The sequence below is a fragment of the Apodemus sylvaticus genome, chromosome 22 (genome assembly GCF_947179515.1).
Source record: "Apodemus sylvaticus chromosome 22, mApoSyl1.1, whole genome shotgun sequence".
Taxonomy (NCBI): domain Eukaryota; kingdom Metazoa; phylum Chordata; class Mammalia; order Rodentia; family Muridae; genus Apodemus; species Apodemus sylvaticus.
The window spans coordinates 34,505,003-34,526,532 of NC_067493.1; the positions used below are offsets into that span (position 1 = coordinate 34,505,003).

The 21,530-nt window shown below is 51.0% G+C and overlaps 1 protein-coding gene and 1 long non-coding RNA gene across 12 annotated transcripts in view; one reads left to right on the top strand and one right to left on the bottom strand.

Annotated features, from left to right (window-relative positions):
* The window catches only part of LOC127673174 (uncharacterized), a 43,204-nt gene extending 24,762 nt beyond the window's left edge, over positions 1-18,442 (bottom strand). For all 7 annotated transcript variants that reach the window (XR_007975127.1, XR_007975128.1, XR_007975126.1 and 4 more), the window contains exon 1: positions 18,358-18,442. This is a non-coding gene — a long non-coding RNA (uncharacterized LOC127673174). The remainder of the gene's footprint in view (positions 1-18,357) is intronic.
* Tmem270 (transmembrane protein 270) overlaps positions 1-21,530 on the top strand; it is a 55,684-nt gene that overhangs the window by 33,799 nt on the left and 355 nt on the right. For 2 of the 5 annotated variants that reach the window (XM_052168781.1, XM_052168784.1), the window contains exon 2: positions 20,204-20,641. In XM_052168781.1, the coding sequence (XP_052024741.1) occupies positions 20,204-20,641 (438 nt within the window). Of the gene's footprint in view, positions 1-4,137; positions 4,991-16,110; positions 16,560-20,203; positions 20,642-21,530 lie in introns of those variants that run through there. The other 3 variants (XM_052168782.1, XM_052168785.1, XM_052168786.1) reach the window with 3 other exon arrangements.

Consider the following 21,530-nt stretch of genomic DNA (forward strand, 5'->3'; position numbering starts at 1 on the left):
GAGGGCAGGATTGAGGCAGGCTTTCACTGTGTGGCACAGGGTTGAAGTGGAACTCATTGTGTAGACCACATTTGCTGTGAGCTCACAGAGCTCCAGCTGCCCCTTCCTCCTGTATTTTCAGTATCTTGATCCCATGCAGGATATGGGATCCCAGGCCCTGGCAGGGGGCTGCGAGGGATTAGTGAGCTGTGCACAGAATGGACTCTTTCTCTGAGGAGTTGGACAAGGGCGGCCTGTGGGTATTCCATGGGTGTGGGAGACTGTGCTCCTACCTAGTGTTCTAGGTCTGTGCAGAAGTTCACATCCCAGGCAGCAGGGCTGAGAGCTTTGAGAGCCTGCTCAGAGGGGGACCCCAGGAGCCAAGCTGCTGCTGAGCCCTTGAACCCCGGCTGGTGCTGGAGGACTGAACATTATCATTTGTCCTAATATTTTCTTCTGCTTTCTTCATGATGGAGACATCCTATGGAATCCCAGGCTGTTCTGAAGATGAGGTCGCCCTGGGGCTGGAATGACAGGTGACAACCAGCCCTGCTCACTCTGAGGGGTTGTGGTTTTAGTTTTTAAGACAGGATCTCATGCTGACCGTGAACTAGTTTTGTTGGGGACAATCTTGAACTTCTCCTTCTCCCGTCTCTGGAGTGCTGGCAGGACAGATGTGACCACCTTGGGTTATGGATCTGGGTAATGAGGCGCTGGGGCAGGACCCAGCCATTCTCAAGTTAGGTCAATAACTCTACCAATTGAGTTACATCCCAACGTCTCCATGGGTCTCCTGGATAGCTGAGTCTGGAACTCAGGAGAGAGGTCAGCCTGGGGCAGAGGGAGGGTGCTGAGCGTGACTGTGCCCTTAATGTCAGGAGCCAGCAGGCCTGTGCCCGGTGGTTGGGAAAGGCTGGGGAGGGCTCAGGATACAAGATGAGGACCCTGGGACTGCTAGGTAGGTCAGGAAGTGCAGCTCCTGAGTCCTGGAGAAAAACAGATCCTCAGGATGTAAAAAGAACAATGTTTGAAAGACAGAGTGGAAGGCTAAGGGCTCCACAGGTTCTAGAGGCACCATCAAGAGAACAGAGGACCTGAGCCTGGATCCAGGGTCTCTGAGCATGCTCAGAATGTGGGCGTGGCAACTGGAAGCTGTTGGAAGGAGCACAAGACTACAATATCCTTGGACCAGCACCAGGAGATCTCCTTCCTGATGCTGGAGATAGCTCCATTGATTTGTCACGATGTGGAACCGATACTGAATGTGGGATGCAGAATGATGGCTCCTGGTGGCCTCCATCTCCTCAATGCCACTGCCCTGTGGCAGGAATGGAGAACAGACTTTCATTGTGTGAACAGTGAGATTTGGGTCAATTTGTTTAATAAATGACTATCAAATCTGTTGTACGCAGCAATCCTTTCTTCTCTATTTTTACCTGTGTGTGTGAGTCTATATGGTGGTTTGAATAGGAATGACCCCCATGCGCTCATGCATTTGACTGCTTAGGCACCAGGGAGTGGAACTCTTTGCAAGGATCAGAAGGCTTAGGAGGTGTGGCCTTGTTGGATGAACTGTGCCACTGCGGGATGGGCTTTGGGGTCTCAAATGCCCAAGCCAGGCCCAGGCTCTCTTTCCCCCTGGAGACCAGGCTGTAGCTCTCAGTTGCTGCTCTGGCTTTCTGTCCCCACCATGATGAGAATGGACTGAGCCTCTGAAACTGTAAGCCAGCCCTGAGTAAATGCATTCCCTCATAAGAGTTGCCCTGGTCATCGCGTTTCCTCACAATAAAATGGCGATGAAGACAGTGTGTGTCTGCATTTGTGTGTTTGTATATGCATGGTTGTCCGGGTGCATAAACATGTGTATGCACACTCCCGTGGACTCCAGAGATCAACTAGTTTCTCTTCAGGTGCCAGGCACCTGGTTTTTGTTTTTGTTTTTTGTTTTTTTTTTTTTAATATTTGCTTATTTATTATATGTAAGCACACTGTAGCTGTCTTCAGATGCCAGAAGAGGGCATCAGATCTCACTCAGGATGCTTGTGAGCCACCATGTGGTTGCTGGGATTTGAACTCATGACCTTTGGAAGAGCAGTCAGTGCTCTTACCCGCTGAGCCATCTCTCCAGCCCCCGGTTTTTGTTTTCTTTTGCAGGCATGGCTTCATTACATCACACTGGCCCTGGCCCACCAGGAACTTGCTATGTAGCCCTGCACTGCGTGTGCTTGAATGAGAACGGCTCCTATAGGCTGGCTTAGCTCCTGATTGGTGGAACTGTTTGGGAAGCACTAGGAGGTGTGATTGTTGCAGAAGATGTGACCCTTCCCTGGCTTTCTGCTTTGAGTGCACTGGCACCATTTGCAGTGTGCTCTGTCTGCTTCTCACTCGCTGATCAAGGCGTGAGCTCCCGGCTGTTCTGCTCCCATGCCTTTGCCCTGAAACCATCATGAACTCTAACCTCGGAAGCTATAAGTCCAGTTAAAGTCTTTCTTGTACAACTTGCCTTTGGACATGGTATTTCATTGTTCAACTTGAGACCGGGTCCATGGGCAAGCACCCATCCCAGACACTATTAATGATACTTTTTTATGCTTGCAGACAGGAGCCTAGCACAACTGTCGTCTGAGAGGCTCCACCCAAAAGCTAAACAAAACAGATGCAGAGACCCACAGCTAGACATTAGATGGAGCTAAGGGAGTCCTGTGGAATAGCTGGGAGAAGGACTCAGGTACATGAGGGGACAGGGACCCCCAGAAAAAGACCAACAATCAACTAACCTGGACTCTTGGGGGCTCCTAGAGCCTGGACCACCAACCAAGAAGCCTACATGGGCTGGACCTAGGCGCCCTGCACACATGGAACAGAGGTGCAGCTTGGCCTTCATGTGGGTCCCCCAACAACTGGAATGGGAGCTTACCCTGACTCTGTTGCCTGCCTGTGGATCCTGCTCCCCTGACTGGGCTGCCTTGTGTGGCCTCAGTGGGAAAGGATGGACCTAGTGTTATGACTTGAGGAGACAGTGTGGGTTGGTGCCCAGGGGAGACCTCCTCCTTCTCAGAGGTGATGGGGAAGGGGACTTGGTGGGAGGAGCCATGTGAGGAGGGGCTGTGAGGAAGATGTAAGGTGAATAAATAAATTAATGGGGGTGGGAGGGAGACACTTAGGCTGTCCTTGAACTCAAAGCCTTTGCTTCTCTCTGCATTCTGAGGCCTGGGATCCTTCCCCGTGCTGGTAAGGGGTGGCATCCATCTTTGACCCCAGAATTCAGGAAGCAGAGGCAGGAGGATCTCTGAGTTTGGTCTACAAAGTCAGTTCCATGAGTGCCATGGCTACACAGAAAAACTCAGTCTGTAAACACAAAACAAAACAATGGGAGTAGTCCTCTTTTCTAAAAGGTGAGGGACCTTTACGAAGGACAGAGAGCACTCCATCAAGAATCTGGCCCTATTAGGAAAGTTCCATGCCGAACCTTTATGTTCTTACCATTGGCTAGAGTGTGGTATCATGGCCAACCATGCCTGGCCAGGTCCTGGCAGGGAGTCAGGAAAGGCAGCAAGGGCCAGACTCTGCTGTTTCTGCTGCCTGGTACCCTACTTAGACCAAAAAAAAACAAGGCAGAAAGGAGCTTTCTTCCCCTCCAAATTATGTTTTAATTAATTTTTTAATATCTATGAGTGAGTGTATATGGTATCTGTGTGTGACTGTGGGTACCCATGTAGAAGAAAAGGGGATTTCTTAGTAGTAGATGGTTAACTCTTGCTCAGAATTGTGGTTTTAAGGTGACTTTGCTGGGTCTAGGTTCAGAAGTCCACAGATCCAGGGTTGGGGTATAGATCAGAGGACCGAAGTTCAATACCCAGAAATGTTGGATGAGGTGGTGTTTGAGGTGGAGCCATGAGGCACTTCTAGGCTCTCTAGCCAGCTGCTCTAGCCTCACTGGCAAGCTCCAGGCTAACGCAATCCCCAACACTCAGGTGCACACACATACTTGCATGCACACATGAACATGCACACACATTTAACAAGCATGCTCAGGTGCACACACACTCATTATGAAAGAAAGAAAGAAAAAGAAACACGGGAATCTAGTCAGGGGAAGCATCAGGAACAGAAGCTCCTCCCTGTGCCCCGCCCTCTGCCAGAGCCTCCTGGGAGCTCAGTCTGTTTCACCAGATAGAGTCCTGTGTCAACTGCTGTGGTCACACTTGCTGGAGCTCGATATTTGTCTACCTAGATCATCGCTGGTGACAGTGGCATCTCATACTTGCTCTGTGCTGCTCTACCTCAAAAGGGATATCCCGGCCTGCAATCCTTTAAAATCCCATCCTCGGCTCTCGGAATCCTGCATCTCTAGAGCTGGACCCCTGACTCCCTTCCTGGTCCTGCCATCAGCAGACTCTGTGCCATGGTGTCCATAAAACAAATGGTCATCAGCTGCTTCATGACAACAGTGGGTTTGGTGTGTGCAGGTGTGAGCTTCGGGATGCCCGCTTGGAGGGTGACATTTCCAGATGAAGAGATGGACCCAGAGGCCAGAATTTCGGAGGGTCTGTGGGAAATCTGCCAACTTGAGGGAACCAGAGAGATGCAGTGTATAAAATATAACACCCGGATAACAGTAGCACAGGACCTAAAAGTGTCTCGAGTCATCATGATCATCTGCCTCATTGGAACCTCGATGTGGTTGCTGCTGTGCCTGTGTGGGGATCAGCAGATCAAGTGTTTGCAGGGTAGAATTGAAGCCAAGGTTGGGACAGTAATCGGTGTGATGTTTCTTAGTGTCACCCTTCTGATGCTGATATCACTGTCCTGGGTAACACACAACACCATCCATGGCTTCTTTAATCCATTGTTTGGCTACTCCAAGAAAGCAGAGATAGGTGTTTCACTCTACCTGGCCTGGACCAGCTCCCTGCTGCTGCTCTTGGGAGGCTTCCTGCTCCTTGTCAACATCCCATCACGCTCTGACGCCTCCCGAGTAACAGATGTTGAGGAGCAACTATCATCTCAGGTAAGTATCTCTCTACCACTTGAGTTGCTTATTTTCAGACTGACCTCAGATCATCTTGTGACCCTGTTCTGCAGATGTTTGATCACCAACGCACTGGGTCCTGGAGTGGGAGAGCTTCCTCAAGAGGCCTCTCTCCAGGTTCTAGAGTCAGTGAACTGCTGGGAGGAAAGACAGGTCTACGGAGCTGCCCACGAGCTGTGCAGTGGACTCTGTGGATGCAGCCTGCTGAGTTGGCACCATGCTGAGGTGGGCTTCTTGGTGTTGAAGGTGCCCGAGTCACCTAGGAACCTCTAAGTGTCATAGCTCACCCAAACTGGACATGGATGGAGCTGTTTCCTTGGTCTGTGGTTGCTCTCTCAATTTGGGGTGACTGGAAATAGAGAAAAGGGGAAACAGCAGACCCCAGAACAGTAATTCCAGTGCTTTCTGGTTGTTTGGGGATGGGGAAGAAGAGACCAAGCCAGCCTGGTGTCACCCTGGCCCACTGTGACACCTTCCTGAGGGTCACCAGGCTCAACCCTGAAATTACTGATAGCACCTCTGCCTCAGGCTTGCAGAAGATAATCACTGGTATTGATAACCAGCTGCTCCTGGCGTAGTCACTAGGGTCGCACATATGCCCGCCCACAGGAGACTGCAGCCCAGCTCCATATGTCGTGTGTGTGTGTGCCTGTCCACACGTGTGATGGGGAGCAAACAGGAGTGGAGGTTAGAGTCAGATGTCTTTCTCCATCCTTTGTCTGCCTGATTTTTGAGAGAGATTCACTCACTGAATCTTTACCTCATGGAATCTTCTAGACCTGCTGGCCCTTCTCCAAGCTCCAGGGATCCTCCTGTCTGTGCTCCCTCAGTGCTGGGATCACAGGTGTGCGCCTCCATGTGTGAACATTCACGTGGGTGCTGGGCTCTTAACTCAGGTCCCCGTGATTACTCCCATTCTTCAGAAGTTCTGATCTGTGTGGTGAGGAGGAGGAGGAGGGAGGGGAGTAGGGGGAGGGGGAGGAGGAGGGTTGTATGTGAGGAAGGGTAGGGCTGGGTGGTCCTCATGAGGCTTGGTGGCTCCTGTGAACCCAGGTGTCCTTCTCCTTCTAGTTGCTCTGAGAAAACACCTGACAAAGATACTTTAAGGAAGGGTTTATAGTTGTGTTGGCCCATGACTTTAATGTAAGCACTAGGGAGACAGAAGCAGGCAGCACTTTGCATTCCAAGTCAGCCTGGTCTGTAGAGTCCAGGACAGTCAGGACCACAAAGAGAAACTCTGTCTTAAAGGAAGGAGGAGGAGGAGAAGGATGAGGATGAGGAGGAGTGGGATGAGAGTGGGAGCAGGAGGAAGAAAGAGATAAGGATGAAGAGGAAGAGGAAGATTGGGAGGAAGAGGAGGAGGAAGAGAAGGAGGAGGGAGGCAGAGGATCTAATATGTGTACAGGGACTGAAGCTTCCGCTCTGCCCTTCCCCCTGCCAGAGCCACATAGAAGATCATTGTATCCCTGTGTCACCTGCTGTGACCACACTTGCTACCTCACACATTCCACAGATACTGGTATTAGTGGAGTCTCTGACTAGCTGTGACCCCACAGGGAAGGCTTTCTCAGCATCTGTCTAAAGGGCACCATCAGCTCTTAGAATCTGTAGTTCAAAGCTCCCTGCCACCTCTCATTAGTTTCCCTGTCCTGACTCCAAGGGTCTCTGAGCCATGGCTCCCCGGGAACTGGAACCAGTCAGCCTCTCTCTGGCATCACTGGGGTGCCCAATGCTCCCATGAGCTGTGTGCTGCCCATGTGCTGAGAGATGAAACACTTGGAAATGGACACGGCTGTAGCGGTCCATGTCTGGGAGGGCTTGTGGAAGATGCCCGAGGTTCAAGGGTGTGGCTGGATGCAGTGCCTTCCAGACAGCACTGCCATAGGTGGCACATGGTTCTCATGGTCGTCTGCATCATGGAACAGGCCTGAGTTTGCCTCTGTGAGGGACTGGGGACAAGGTCAGTGGGCGAAGGCTGAATGAGAGAGTCAGGGTGCAGACCGCGATGGGTGGTCTAGCTGCTCTCGGGCGGCCATGTCCTGGACAACACACATGGTCCATGCTTCTCTCACCCACTATTGGTCCAAAAACAGATGTGGGGCTGAGGTGGTTTGAACATGCTTGGCCCAGGGAGTGGCACTATTAGGAGGTGGCTTTGTCTGTGTAGATGTGGCCTTCTTAGAGGAAGTGTGTCACTGTGACGGTGGGCTTTGCAGCTCCACCCACTGTGGAAGACACAGTCTGCTCTTGGCTTCCTTTGGATGAAGATGTAGAACTCTCAGCTCCTCTAGCGCCATGTCTGCCTGCAGGCCGCCATGCTTCCCGCCATGATGATAATGGACTGAACCTGTGAACCTGTAAATTAGCCCCAGTTAAGTGTTTTCCTTATAAGAGTTGCCTTGGTCATGGTGTCTCCTCACAGCAATGGAAACCCCAACTAAGACAGAGGCCTTACTCTACGTGGGCGGGGCCAGTTCAGCCCCCTGCAGCTGGGAGGGGCCCTGCTCTCTGCAAATGCCCTCCTCGCAGTAGCTCTGCAGCAGCTTTTCCAGTGTGGTTGGCGACTCTGAGGACAGACAGCAAGGCATGAGGTGGCCTCTCTACCTTCTGAATTTCTTTAACTCACTCTCTCTTAAGAGTCCATTCTGTAGTTGTTCCCTTAGGACAGAAACCTTCTCTGGGAGACTTGGAAAACTTACCAGACCCAAGAGGCCCCTCCCCAGGTTCCAGATGTGGTCAACCATTGCTGAGGAGGACAGAGGAGACGCTTGCAGGGAAGTTCAAGTTGTGTAGAAAATCCCGGATGGCGTCCTCATGGGTTGGCATCATTCTGTCACAGAGTTGCCTGAGTCACTGGTGATTCAGTGAGCGTCGGCCTGTGTCACAACACCATGACCAAAAAGGACTAGGAAGGGAAAGTGCTTATTCAGCTCATACTTCCACAGCACAGTCAAAGGAAGCCAGGGCAGGAACTCAAACAGGACAGGAACCTTCAGGCAGGAGCAGAAGTCATTTCTCTCCTTCTACTGTGGGGTTCCTAAAATTTCAACTTAAAAATGCAAGACTTGATAGCAAGTGTCTTTAACTGCTAAGTCAAGGCTTTTAAACTTGTGGGTCGTGACCCCATTGGTAAAACTCTATCTCCTAAAACATTTTCATTATGATTCATAATTACTTCATAATTACAGTTATAAAGTAGTAACAGGTGTTGGTATTCTGTCTAAGCTCCACCCCACACCTACCTGACAATAGCCAGGTATGCCCCGCCCCAGAGATCTGGCCCACTAGAAGAGGGGCTACTTGCCCCTCCTCTCCCTCTTTTCTCTCTGCTCTCCCACATACTCTCACCTCTCTGCCCCTGGGGCTCTTCCCCTCCTTCACGTGGTCATGGCCGGCCTCCACTCTCTCCCTCTCTCTCTCTCTCTCCTCTCTCTCTCTCTCTCTCTCTGCCTTTCTCTACCACTAACTCCCATCCCCTACTCTGAATAAACTCTATTCTATACCATGCCTGAGTGTGTGTGGTCCCTCAGGGGGCAGAGGTACCCAGGCAAGGGCCTGCCTGGGCACCCCCTTCCCCCACACTGCCGTGCCACACTCCTTTAACCCCCATCCTCTCCTTTTTAAGCCCCCTCAACAAGAATAATTATACAGTTGGGGGGGTCACCACATCATGAGCAATTGCATTAAAATGCTACATCATTCGGAAGGAGTTGAGTTTATTCAGGGATTTATCTTTTAAACATCCGGTCTTAGCCATGAAGAGACACTATGACCATGACAACATTTATAAAGGAAAACATTTAACTGGGGCTGGCTTACAGTTTCTGAGGTTCAGTCCATTATCATCATGGTGGGAAACATGGCGGCATCCACGTGCACAGGATGCTGGAGGAGGAGCTGAGAGTTCTACATCTTGATCTGATGGCAGCCAGAGGGAGAACTGTCTTCCACAGGCAGCCAGTAGGAGGCTCCGTTCCTGCTGGGCAGAGCTTGAGCATAGGAGACTTCAAAGCCCGCCCCCACAGTGACGCACTTCCTCCAACAGGGCCACGCCTCCTAATAGTGACACTGTCTGCACCACCATTTCCATCCAAACCACCACACATACGTTTTAAACCTAAGGGTTAAGAAGACAGAGAGGATCTTGGGAAGAAATTAAGATACAGCAGTGAGCATGCGCGTGCACGCGCTTCCCCAAGCGTCCACCTAGGTTTCTTTGCAGTAGACAGATACCTACACCGTTCTGGTCGCGCAAACGATACATCTTCCAGGTGCTCAGACCTGCTCCTCTCCTCACCCTCTGGGACTATGAATGGCTCTGGAGGGCCCTCGAGTTGGAAAGCAATCTGAGAAAGCTGATGTGAATGCGCAAGGCAGTTGTCAGGACACGAGGCTTTAGTTGTAAACGGAATCTCTGGTAAGAGTCTTCAAAAACCGCAGGCTTGCACATAAATGGCCATAAAGGCAGAGCTAACTGTATCAGAATTCTAGATGCTCAACTGGTGAAGGGTTTCTTTCCCTTTCCCCATAATTTGCACTTTAAAAGTAATTTTTTCATTTATTTATCTAGTGTATAATTTAAAAAACGTCAATTATAAAATTGCATTTTACATTTTAAAATGCTTAAAGTGTATTTATTTTGACACGTACTGTGTGCAGGCCACAGGGATCGGTTCTCCCTTCCACCGAAGTGTGCCCCGGGGATCGAACTCACAACATCAGGCTTGGTGGCAAGCTTCTTGATTACTGAGCCATCTCACCAGCCCAAAGCATGACAAAGACTGGCCTAGAACTTGTGATCTTCCTGCTTCTGCCTCTTTAGCATAGCCTGACAGTTTACCTTGCACGTATCATGCCTGGCTTCAAATTCTTCCGTTGTGCAGCCAAGGAGCTGGCTTCCTGAGTTGAGATCCCTGAAAGATTACAGGAACTTGTCCGGCTGCTTCTAGGATCAGGGTGGAGCCAGGCCTCTGTACCTGCTGCACTGGACACTCGGGCTTGTTCTTAGAACAGGCGCAGAGTCACCAGGCTTTGTGGCTGCCCTGCAGACCCTGACTTAGGGTCTCTAGTGCTTTGACAAAATGCTGTCACCAAACTCCAGGAGGAAAGGGTTTCTGTGGTGGCCTCAATAGAATCCTGTGGTTGAATGTTCACCCAGAGGGAGTGGCACTATGGGGGGTGGCCTTGCTGGAGGAAGTGTGTCACTTGGGGTGACATTAGGGGTGGACCTTAAGGTTTCATATGCTCAAGCCTCTCCCAGTGTTGCCTGCAGTCACTTCTGCTGCTTTCAGAGCAAGATGTAGAACTCTCAGCTCCTGCTCTAGCACCATGTCTGCCTGCGTGCCGCCAGGCTTCCCGCCATGACATTAATGGACTAAGATGCGAGGCAGCCCCAGTGAAATGTTTTTTCTTTTATAAGGGTTGCCGTGGTCATGGTGTCTCTGCACAGCCATAGAAACCCTAACTAAGACAGCTTATTTCCGTTTACAGCTTGTAGTCCACCATCCAGGGCAGTCAGGGCAGGAACTCAAGGCAGGGACCTGGAGGCAGGAGCTGATGCGGAGGCCATGGAGAAATACTGGGTTATTGGCTTGTTCCCATGGCGTGCTCAGCCTGCTTTGATACAGCAGGAGGACCAACCCAGACAGGGCACCTCCCACAGTCAGCTGGGCCCTCCCACAGCAGACATCCATCAAACCCCACAGAAGGCAGAGCCAGCCTGGGCCTGGCATAGGCTTTTGAAACTTCAGAGTCCATCGCAAATGACACACCCACTCCGACAAGGCCAGAGATCCTAATCCTTCCCAAACAGCTCTGACTGGATATGAGCATGTTCTCAATTGAGGCTCCCTCTTCCCAAACACAGGTCAAGCCGAGCTTGTGTCAAGTTGATAAGAAAATGGCCAGCATGAACCCTGAGTGAATTATATGTTGAACAGTCTGACTGGAGGTTACAGGATCAGTTTTAGAAGAAGCCAGGTAGCAGACAGGCTGAACTGCGTTATCAGGACCAGGCAGTCATTTTGGACTGGGCTGTCCCAGGGCAGAATGGGGAGGTGCCACTGAACAGATGGAATCTTGGTGCAGGCTGGCTGTAGCATGGTGGGCAGTGAGACGGGCATTTCCTTCCTCCAGTTTGTCTTCTCTTGCTTCCTGGTCATTTCCCTCTGCCTGGGTCTCTTCCCCTACTTTCCATCATCTCCTGGGTGGTCTAAGTGTTGCCCAAGCTGACCTCAGACACATTGTGTAGTCAAGGATGACTTTGAACTCCTTGTCCTGTCTCCATCTCGGGAGTGTGTGCAGGAATTACAAGCATGTGCCATTATGTCTAGTTTATACAGGGCTGAGACCAAATGTGGAGCTGTGTGCAGGCTGGGCAGTCATTACCAACTGAGCCATATCTCTGGTCTAAATTTTAACCTTTTTCCTCCCTTCACTCCTTCCTTAGTTCCTTCCTCCCTTCCTTCCCTTCCTTCCTTCCTCCCTCCCTTCCTCCTTCCCTTCCTTCCTCCCTCCCTTCCTCCCTCCCTCCCTCCCTTGCTCCCTCCCTCCCTCCCTCCCTCCCTCCCTTCCTTCCTTCCTTCCTTCCTTCCTTCCTTCCTTCCTTCCTTCCTTCCTCCCTCCCTCCCTCCCTCCCTCCTTCCCTCCCTTCCTCCCTCCTTCCCTCCCTCCCTCCCTCCCTCCCTCCCTCCCTCCCTCCCTCCCTCCCTTCCTTCCTTCCTTCCTTCCTTCCTTCCTTCCTTCCTTTGGTACTGGTGACTAAACTGAGGGACTTGCATATGCTAAGCAGGTTCTCTAACACTAAATTATACCCCAGTTATAGTTATCTTTGAAAACACGTTTGATGGGGAGGCCAAGTGAGAATCCTTAGTGGCTAAGGCATTTGCCATGAAGGCCTGGTGGTTTGAGTTCGATCCCTGGAACTGTATAAAGGAGGAAGAGCAAAGTCAGCTCCACAGAGGTGTCCTCTGACCTCTGAGCAGTCTCTCTCCTACCTCAGAAATGTGCTCTGGGGTTTAAAGGAGAATGGTCACTGTAGGCTTCAGTATTTGGTCCGCAGTTAGTGGAACAGTTTGGGAAGGATCAGGAGAGGTGGCCTTGTTGGAGTGGGTGAATCACTTGGGATGGACTCTGAAGTTCTAAAAGCCTAGGCCCAGGGTAGCTCTCTGCCTGCTGCCTGCAGATCAGGATGCAAGCTCTCAGGTACAGCTCTAGCACCATGCCTGCCTCCCACCCACCGTGCTCCCTGCTATGCTGGTTACACACTAATCCTCTGAAACTATAAACAAGTCCCAATTAAGGCTCTCTGGCATAACCTTTCTCGGCCATGACATCTCCTCCAGCAATAGGGCAGTAACTACGACTCATATCCTAATAAATAAAAATTTTAAAAATGACTTTGACAGGGTGTCCAGGGCATCCCAGCCTGGCTGGGAACTCACCAGTCCCCTTGCCTGGGCCTCTGCGGCTGGTGTCACAGGTGTGCACCATCACATCAGCTACATCTTTACTGTATTTACCATATACATTGCATGTCCAGAACAATATACATAGCATTTCATAGTGACTTGGGGAACACAAGTATATATTTTTATTGGCTATTTTACTTATTTAGATTTCAAATGTTGTCCCCGTCCTGGTTTCCCCTCAGCAAACCCCCTATCCCCTCCCCTCCCTTTTGCCTCTATGAGGGAGCTCCCTCTCTTACCCCCCCTTCCCACCTCCCGGCTCTAGCATCCCCTAATGCTGGGGTATCAAGACTCCACAGAACCCAGGGCCTACCCTCCCACTGATGCCCTACAACGCCATCCTCTGCTTCCTATGTAGCTGGAGCCATGGGTCCCTCCATGTGTGCTCTCTGGTTGGTGGTTTAGTCTCTGGGAGCTCTGGGTGGTCAGGTTAGTTGATATTGTTGTTCTTCCTGTGGGGTTGCAATCCCCTTCAGGTCCTTCAGTCCTTCCCCTAACTCTTCCATTGGGGCCCCTGGGCTCAGAACGATGGTTGGCTGTTAGTATCTGCATCTGTAATGGTCAGGCTCTGGCAGAGGCTCTCAGGGAACAGCCGTGCCAGGCTCCTGTCAGCGTTTCCTGGCATCAATAGTACTGTCGGGATTTGGTGTCTGCAGGTAGGATGGATCTTTAGGTGGAGCCGTCTCTGAATGGCCTTTCCTTCAGTCTCTGCTCCATTTTTTTGTCTCTGCATTTCCTGTGATCGGGGTGTGTGTCAGAACTCCTGGGGGTCAAGCTGTCTCTGGCTGTGGTTGGGGTGGGGGTGCTGGAGCACAGGATCCTCTCCTGGTGCAGATGCAAACCAGAAGGATTCTGCCCCTGGCTGGGTGGGCGTTCCTGTGTCCCCTGGGTCTGAGAAACATCTATTAACGCTGCCATGCTGCAGATATCCCTGGAACTTTCTGTTCCTACTAAACCATGTTTTTCAGCCCTTTCCTCATCAACCCATACAGCCAACCTTGAGTCATCCCTCAAAGGAGTTTCCAATTGTATTTATCCATCTCTTTACAGATAAGATTTGCCTGCAGTTCTGCACTTATCTTTATTCATGAGTAAACGTTTCCATAAGGGGTCCTTTTGTTAATGGGGGTTGTGTAGTGGGATCAGTAGAAATTAGAGCACTAAAATAGTAGGTTGAGTCTTATGTTCCCCTCACTGTGGGATTCTAGGCAGGGGCTCTCCCACTGAGCCACACCCCCAGCCCCTCCCTGGGGATTCTAGGCAGGGGCTCTACCATTGAGCCACGCCCCCAGCTCCTCCCTGGGGATTCTAGGCAGGGGCTCTACCACTGAGCCATGCCCCCAGCCCCTCACTGGGGGATTCTAGGCAGGGGCTCTACCACAGAGCCACACCCCCAGCCCCTCACTGGAGGATTCTAGGCAGGGGCTCTACCACTGAGCCACGCCCCCAGCTTTCAGTCTGTGTCTAGTTGTATCTTCCCATGTGTTCATGGGCAGCTCTGCACGCTCATTTCCTGTGTGGATCTCTGAGGTCCTGCATGGATTCCTATTTGCCCCATAAAGTCACTGGTGCATGGTGTACCCACCCCTGACTCTTTCATTGTTGGTAAGGAAGGGGAGATAGCATCTCAGTGTGACTTCCCTCCTGATTACTAATGACATTGGCCTGGCTTTGCACAATCCTCATGGTCCTTTTAGTTCCTTTTGTTGTTAACTATCTTGGCTTCCAGGCTTCATCGGGTCCTTTGATTTAAAAAAAACATCAAAAGAAACCTCTCTCTCTGTCTCTCTCTCTCTCTGTCTCTCTGTCTCTCTGTCTCTCCCTCCCTCCCCTCCGTCCCTTCTTCCCTCCCTTGCTTTCTTCCTTCATCTTTTTTCCTGTGGTGTGGGTGTACACATGACAAGGGTCTAGCGTGTACACATGACAAGGGTCTAGCCTGTACACATGACAAAGGTCTAGCCTGTACAGATGACAAGGGTCTAGCCTGTGGTGGTCAGAAGACAACTTGGGGCTGTAGTTTTCCACCATGCCGTTCAGGGTTGGTGTTAAGTAGATGAACCTCGTCCTCTGAGCTTTTTCTTTTCTTTTTTCTTTTCCATGTTGGGAGTGTAATTTAGTCTTACACATGTCAGCTGTGTACTTTACCACCTCTAAATATCAGCAGTTGACTCTCTCCTCATACTGTGTGTGTCTCTGGTCCCGGGTCAAACTCAAGTCAATAGTCTTGACAGCAAATGCTTTACCTACTAGCTTGGTACTTGATTTTCTTCTTCCTCCTCCTCCTCCTCCTCCTCCTCCTCCTCCTCCTCCTCTTCTTCTTCATCTTCTTCTTCATCTTCTCCTTCCCCTTCTCCTCCTTCTGTTTCTCTGTCTTTCTCTGTCTCTCTGTTTCTATCTCTCTGTCTCTGTCTTTCTATTTCTCTCTCTCTCCTACCTCTTGTTTTTTCAAGACAGGAGTTCTCTGTGTAGCCCCACTTGTCCCAGAAATCACTATGTAGACCAGGCTGCCTTGAACCCAGAGATCCACCTTGCCTCTTGCCTTCCAAGTGTTGGTATTAAAGACATGTGCCACCATGCCTGGCTCCATTATTCTATTTCTGATCTGTTCTTTCATTATTTTCTGAAGTATACAATAGTCATTGATATGCCATGATGCACATTCATATGGAAAGTTGTATTTTTTTCTCTCTATAAACAGCCAGTTCCAGTGGACCCAGCTGGGTCAGAGCGAGCAGTTCCAGAGGAAGAAGAAAAAGTGTCTGAACACAACTGCAATTTACTTACTCATTAAAAATAAATAAATCTCTAAAAAAAAATCCCTGCTCTTTCCAAGCCACATAAATTTAAAAAAAAAATCACGTTAAAAATGTGAAATAGAGGCAGGCAGTGTCAGTGCCTACCTTAAATCCCAGTAGGCAGATTTCTGAGTTCGAGATCAGTCTGGTCTACAGAGTGAGTTCCAGGACAGCCAGGGTTATACAGAGAAACCCTGTCTGGAAAAAGAAAAAAAAAAGGTGAAATATCAGGACTCAGTGCAGGAGACTCAGAAGTTTGCCTCAGGTACACGGAGAAATGGGGGCCAGGCGGGGCACATGGCTTGCCAAGCTCTGTTAGTTTTGCACATATAACAAGAGGGTTAAATAAAAGGAAGACTCCGAGTCTCATTATCTCGGGGTGGTTCCCTTCTTGTAACCCAGGCACTGACAGGAAATACACCAGGCGCCTCTCAGGTGCCTCAGTGAGGTTGTCACCAGGAAATCAGCCTTGCAAACTGAGAAACTTTCTCCTGCCTGCCAAGCGCCCTGCTCGCCCCTGCGGTGTCTTCTGCCCCCTGGCGACTGGAACGCGGTACTGCAACCGCTCGGAGCTCCTTTAGGTCTTGTTCTGGGGGTGTTGAGCCTGCTTCTCCAGGGAGGACAGCGGATGGCGCCCCCTGGCGCCGTGCAAGGCTGCACACACTGATTCCTATGTGCTCCCTGCTGGTCATCGCTGGGCCTCTGAATGGGGAAACTCCAAGACTGCACACTTATTCTTCAGCCTGAAACTGAAGGGGAGAGAGAAGAGACAGGGGGAGAGGCCTGGGGTGGGGACAGAAGGGTCTCAGGAAGCTAAACTGGGGTTCCTCCTATGGCAAATCTGACATCCTCGAGGCCTAACCTGGAAGGTAAGGCCATACAGATCCCACGTCCTCCCTCCATCTTGTTCTTTCTCCTCATCCCTATCTCCCTGCCTCTCCACCTCCCACGTCTGGCAGGTAAACTGGGCGATTCTGAAATGGGCTCTGGGTTTTCTCCCGGGAGTAGATAGAGAATTGGTCCTAGCGATCAGTCATCTGTTCTGTGGTGACCACACAGCCAGACAAGCTCAGAGGAGCAGGGGAGGGGATCTAGGGAAAAGGACAATGTGTCATGTGGCAACTGGGTCCCCATGGCAACTGGACCCCCACTCTGTGGCATCTGTGAGGTCACCCTGCCTCTCCCGGCTGGAGGAATGGATGGAGGCCAGACATGGAGGCCTCTCCCTGGGTCCGATCCGGCCTTCTCAGAACTCTGCTGCGGGTTGGGAGGCTCTCTGCGCTGGTAAGCATGGTGCAGATAGGGGAGCTGAGAGAATCAGCCGTTCCCAGCCACCACGGGATAAACAGCAACGTCCTGAAAGCCCCGTCTCTGAAGTACTGTGGAAATCTTTCCTCCTTCTCCTTCTTTCCACATCCTTTCTCTCCTCTCTTCCATGTGTGGTGTGTGGTATGTGGTGTGTGTGTGTGTGTGTGTGTGGTGTGGTGTGTTGTGTGTGTGTGGTGTGTGTGTGTGTGTGTTGTGTGTGTTTAAGACAAGGCCCTACCTGGTGTGTCCTGGTACTTTCTATGTGAACTCAGAACTGCCTGCCTCTGCCTCCCTTATGCTGAGACTAAAGATGTACATTATCATAGCTGACCCTTCCTTTCTTTTCTTTCCCTTAAAAAGATTTTATATGGGGGCCTGGGATCCCGGCTGGGGTCCGGTATGTCTTCTCTTCGGAAGCAGGGTAGGCAGGAAGCGTGGAACGCGAACGGAAACTGGATCTGAGATACGCGGGGGTGGCGGACCTGCTCTGCTGGTTTCTGCATCTTCCGGGCAGCTGGGCTCACCTCAGTCTTGGCATCCTGCCAGCTTACTCTGGCAGCAAAGAGCTGAGTGACTGTGGTCAGCTTCAGGGACTTCCAGGGCTTTTCAGTTAGAAGTACACAATCTTGTGATCAGTGACATCCTGCCACTACAAGCGTCACACATGGAAGTGGAGAGCACCGTGCTAAGTAGAGTGGGCCAAGCACAGGAACACTAGGTTTCTCTGTATAGCAGCCCTAACTGTCCTGGAACTCACTCTGTAGACCAGGCTGGCATCCAACTCACAAGAGAGCCTCCTACTTCTGCCTACTGAGTGCTGGGATTAAAGATACCGAGATGGCCGCCATTGCTGCCACCACCACCACCACCACCATCACCGCCGCCGCCTGGCCTTACTCTTAACCCCTGAGCCACTGCAACCTCAGGGAGAATAAATCCTTGTGACACAACAGGACAGCTATGGCTTTCTTTGCATGGTGAATTTTACAATGCCCTGTCATCTCCTTTATAAAGAACAAAAAGAGAGGCACACTCAAAGGCCCTGAGCACAAAGAAATAACATATAGATACTTTGATTTGACTATTATGTATTTGCATACATTGAGGTGTTACACTGTTTCCCATAAATATATAGACATGGTGTAATCTATAAAGAATAAATAAAACAGAAAAAAAAGATTTTATATATACATACGTATACATAAATACATACATATATATATGGAGAGAGAGAGAGAGAGAGAGAGAGAGAGAGAGAGAGAGAGAGAGAGAGAGTGAGAGAGACTGTGTGTGTTGGGTGTGTGTATGTGTGTGTGTGTGTGTGTGTGTGTGTGCGTGTGTTCTCTCCTTCCACCATGCATGTCCTGAGGACTGAACTCAGGTAGCAGGCTTGGCAGACGGTGCCTTTACCTGCTGAGCCATCTCAATGGCCTATGTTCTCTTTCCTTCCCCTTCCCTTTCTCCCTCCCCTGCCTCCTGTCTTTCTTTCTCTCCCTTCTTCTTTCTAGTGTGCATGCATGTGGGTGTGGGTGTGATGTACGCACCTGTGTGCAAATGCCTGTGTGTGCACAGGGAAGCCAGAGGAGACCCCCTCTCTCCCTACCTCTCCCCCTCTCTCTCTGTCTCTCTCTCACACACTCTCTCTTTTCCTTATTTCTTTGATCCTTGGAACTTGGTGCTGATACATTTGTTTCTTAATTTTATTTTGTCTGGCAGCATCCCTGAGCCATGTGTGCCCTGGGCCATGTGTGCTCTGACCCGTGTGTGCCCTGACCCGTGTGTGCCCTGGGCCGTGTGTGCCCTGAGCCGTGTGTGCCCTGAGCCGTGTGTGCCCTGAGCCGTGTGTGCCCTGAGCCGTGTGTGCCCTGGGCCGTGTGTGCCCTGCTTATTATGTGGGTGCTGCGACTGATCCTCATGCTTCAACAGCAAGTGCTCTATTCTCCTCCTCCTCCTCCTCCTCCTCCTCCTGCTCCTCCTCCTCCTCCTCCTCCTCCTCCTCCCCCTCCTCCTCCTTCTTCTCCTCCTCCTCTACCTCCTCACCTCCCCTGCTATCCCACTATGTGGTCCAGGCTGGCCACAATCTCACCACGTAGCCCAGGCTAGCCTTGAACTCCTGACCTCTGCTCAACAGCAGCCATGTGCCCCATGCCTGGTTCCTACCCTGGTCCTTCAGAATGCAGTTCATAGACCTCCATGCTCCCATGGATATAGGGTTTTCGGGGATCAGTCCAGCTTGATCATCTTGTCACCTGAGGGCTGGAGGCTTTACCTTCTACCAGAGAGGCATGCTCTTCATTGAGGAATCCTCCATTACAACCTCACCCCCCTATTAACCCCACTTCCTGGTGAACAGAAGACACCCTTGAGCCACCTGCCACTCAGATGAGAGACCTGGGAATCGTCTGTCTCTCCTCCTACACTTCCCACAGTAGGTCTCCCATTAAATCTGTCACCGTCTCCCATGTCTGCACACCTCTCTGTCCCCAATGATACCTTTATGCCCAGCTTCCCTCATGCCAAGCTTGGGCAACCAGGATTCTAGGCAAGCCCAGGTATTGGGGGGAAGTCAGCCAGCCCTGTGTTCGAATTTCACAGAGTTAGAGGGGAGGTCAGCTCTACCTATTAGTTTTTAATTGTTATTAATCATGATTCCTGTGTGTGAGGTGTGTGGCGGGTGTTTGCTTGCCATAGCACCTGTGTGGACGTCAGAGGACGATTTCGGGAGTGGCTTCTCTCCTCTCCCTTTCCATGGACTCTGGGATCACACTGAGGTCACCAGGCTTGTGGGGCAAGAGCTTGGAGCACGGAGCACTCTCTGTTGTTCACTTGTTTGGTTTCATGTAGAGTAGGTTAGTTCATGTAGAGTAGGTTAGTTCTGAACTTCCTGCATAGCCAGAGGACCTTGAACAGCAGATCCTTCTGCTCCTACCTCCAAACTGCTGAGATGACAGGCTCGCTCCACCTCTCTCGATTTTCTGAAGAGCCGGGGCTTGAACCCAGGGTTTCGTGCATGTTAGCCAAGCATGCCACAGCTGGGTTCTATCCCCACACTTAAACGTCACTCTTACAGGGCCGGAGAGTTGGCTCAGCTGATAAGAGCATTGACTGTCCTTTCAGAGGTCCTGAGTTCAATTCCCAGCAACCACTAGGTGGCTCACAACCATCTGTGATGGGTTCTGATCTGTGACAGCATGCTCACAAACATTTAAAAAATCTTGGGAGGTAGAGGCAGGCATATCTCTGAGTTCAAGGCCAGCCTGATCTATAGATCCAGTTCTTGGACAGCCGGGTCTACACACAGGGGGAACAAAAGATTGTACAGCATGGCGGCACACACCTTTCATCTCAGCATTCCAGAGGTAAAGGCAGGAGGATCTCTGTGAGTTCAAGTGTAGCCTTGTCTACACAGCAATCTCCACAATAGTCAGGATTACCTTGAGAGACTGGGTCTCAAAAGAAACCAAAATCAAATGAATGAATGAATGAATGAATGAATGAGATACTCCTGTATCATAAGGAAACTGAGACTTAGCTCGCAATGTCTGGGCAGCCCCTGTCTGCAATGCAGTGCTTGGATTCCACCCCAGGTTGGTGACACTGGTGTCCCTGTCTTCCTACAGCTCATCCAGAACCGTACCCACTTGTACCACTTTCTGCTCCTGAAGATGGCCGTCTTTCAACACTGGGTGTCGGGGCTGTCCCAGGAAGCCCGGGGTTCCGGCAGTGACCAGGCCCACGTGCTTCCAGAAGTCATCTTAACCTGTGCTCTGGGCTTAGTCCTTCGAGCTGGACTGGCATTGTTGTGGGTCCCCATGTGGCTGCTGCTCTGGGGACCCAGGCTGACTTACAGAGTCGGGCTGTGCTGCACCCGCACTGTGAGGCTGGCCCTGGGGCACCTCTGTGCCTGTGAAGCTCTGGGTCTGTCTCCAGCCACCTTCAGGGACCTCTTTCTATCCTGCCTGCACAGCCTGATGCTGGTGGCTTTGCTGCTGCTGCTGCTAACCTGGAAGCTGTTACAGAAAGCCCATCACTTTAGTCTGGGCTGGCTCCCCAGCCAGGTGGGTTACAGGGATGCAGGCTGGGGATGCTGATGAGCCTGGGGTCTCTGGGTGTGGCTACAGCTGGTCAGTGCTGGCCATGGGGAGGTCTTGATGGCCACCTACCATGTTCTCTCTCTCTGACTCTTTCTTTCTTTTAAATTATTGTTATTTTTAAAGTGTGTGTGTCTCTGTGTGTGTGTGTGTGTGTTTCTGTGTGTGTGTGTGTGAGTTTGTCTGTGTGTGTGCAAGTGTCCTCAGAAGCCAGAAGAGGGCATCATATCCTTTGTAGCTGGAGTTACAGGCAGTTGTGAGCCTGTACTACATTATCTAATGTGGCTAACAGAGACCACCCTGGAGTCCTCTGCAAGACTAGTGTTTGCTCTTATCCTCACACCCCTCCCTGCAGCCCACACCCCTCCCTGCAGCCCACACCCCTCCCTGCAGCCCCGTACAACATTGCTTTTAACTTTTTTCAGACAGGGTCTCTTTAAGAAGCCTTGGTTGTCTCAGAACTCCATCTGTAGACCAGGCTGGCTTTGAACTCTCTTCTTTTTAAAGATTTATTTATTATTATATGTAAGTACACTGTAGCTGTCTTTAGACACCCCAGAAGAGGACATCGGATCCCATTACAGATGGTTGTGAGCCCCCATGCGGTTGCTGGGACTTGAACTCAGGACCTTCGGAAGAGCACTCAGTGCTCTTAACCGCTGAGCCAGCTCTCCAGCTCCTGGCTTTGAACTCTTAAAGCTCTGCCTGCCTCTGCCTCCCAAGTGCTGAGGATCAGAGAGGTGCACAGCCACCACAGGGCTCACAGAGTGTGACTAAAAATGTGCGTGTTGTACACGAGGGGTGTCAGAGAACACCAGGGTTTTTTCGTTTCTGCCACCGTGCTGAGGCTGACTTG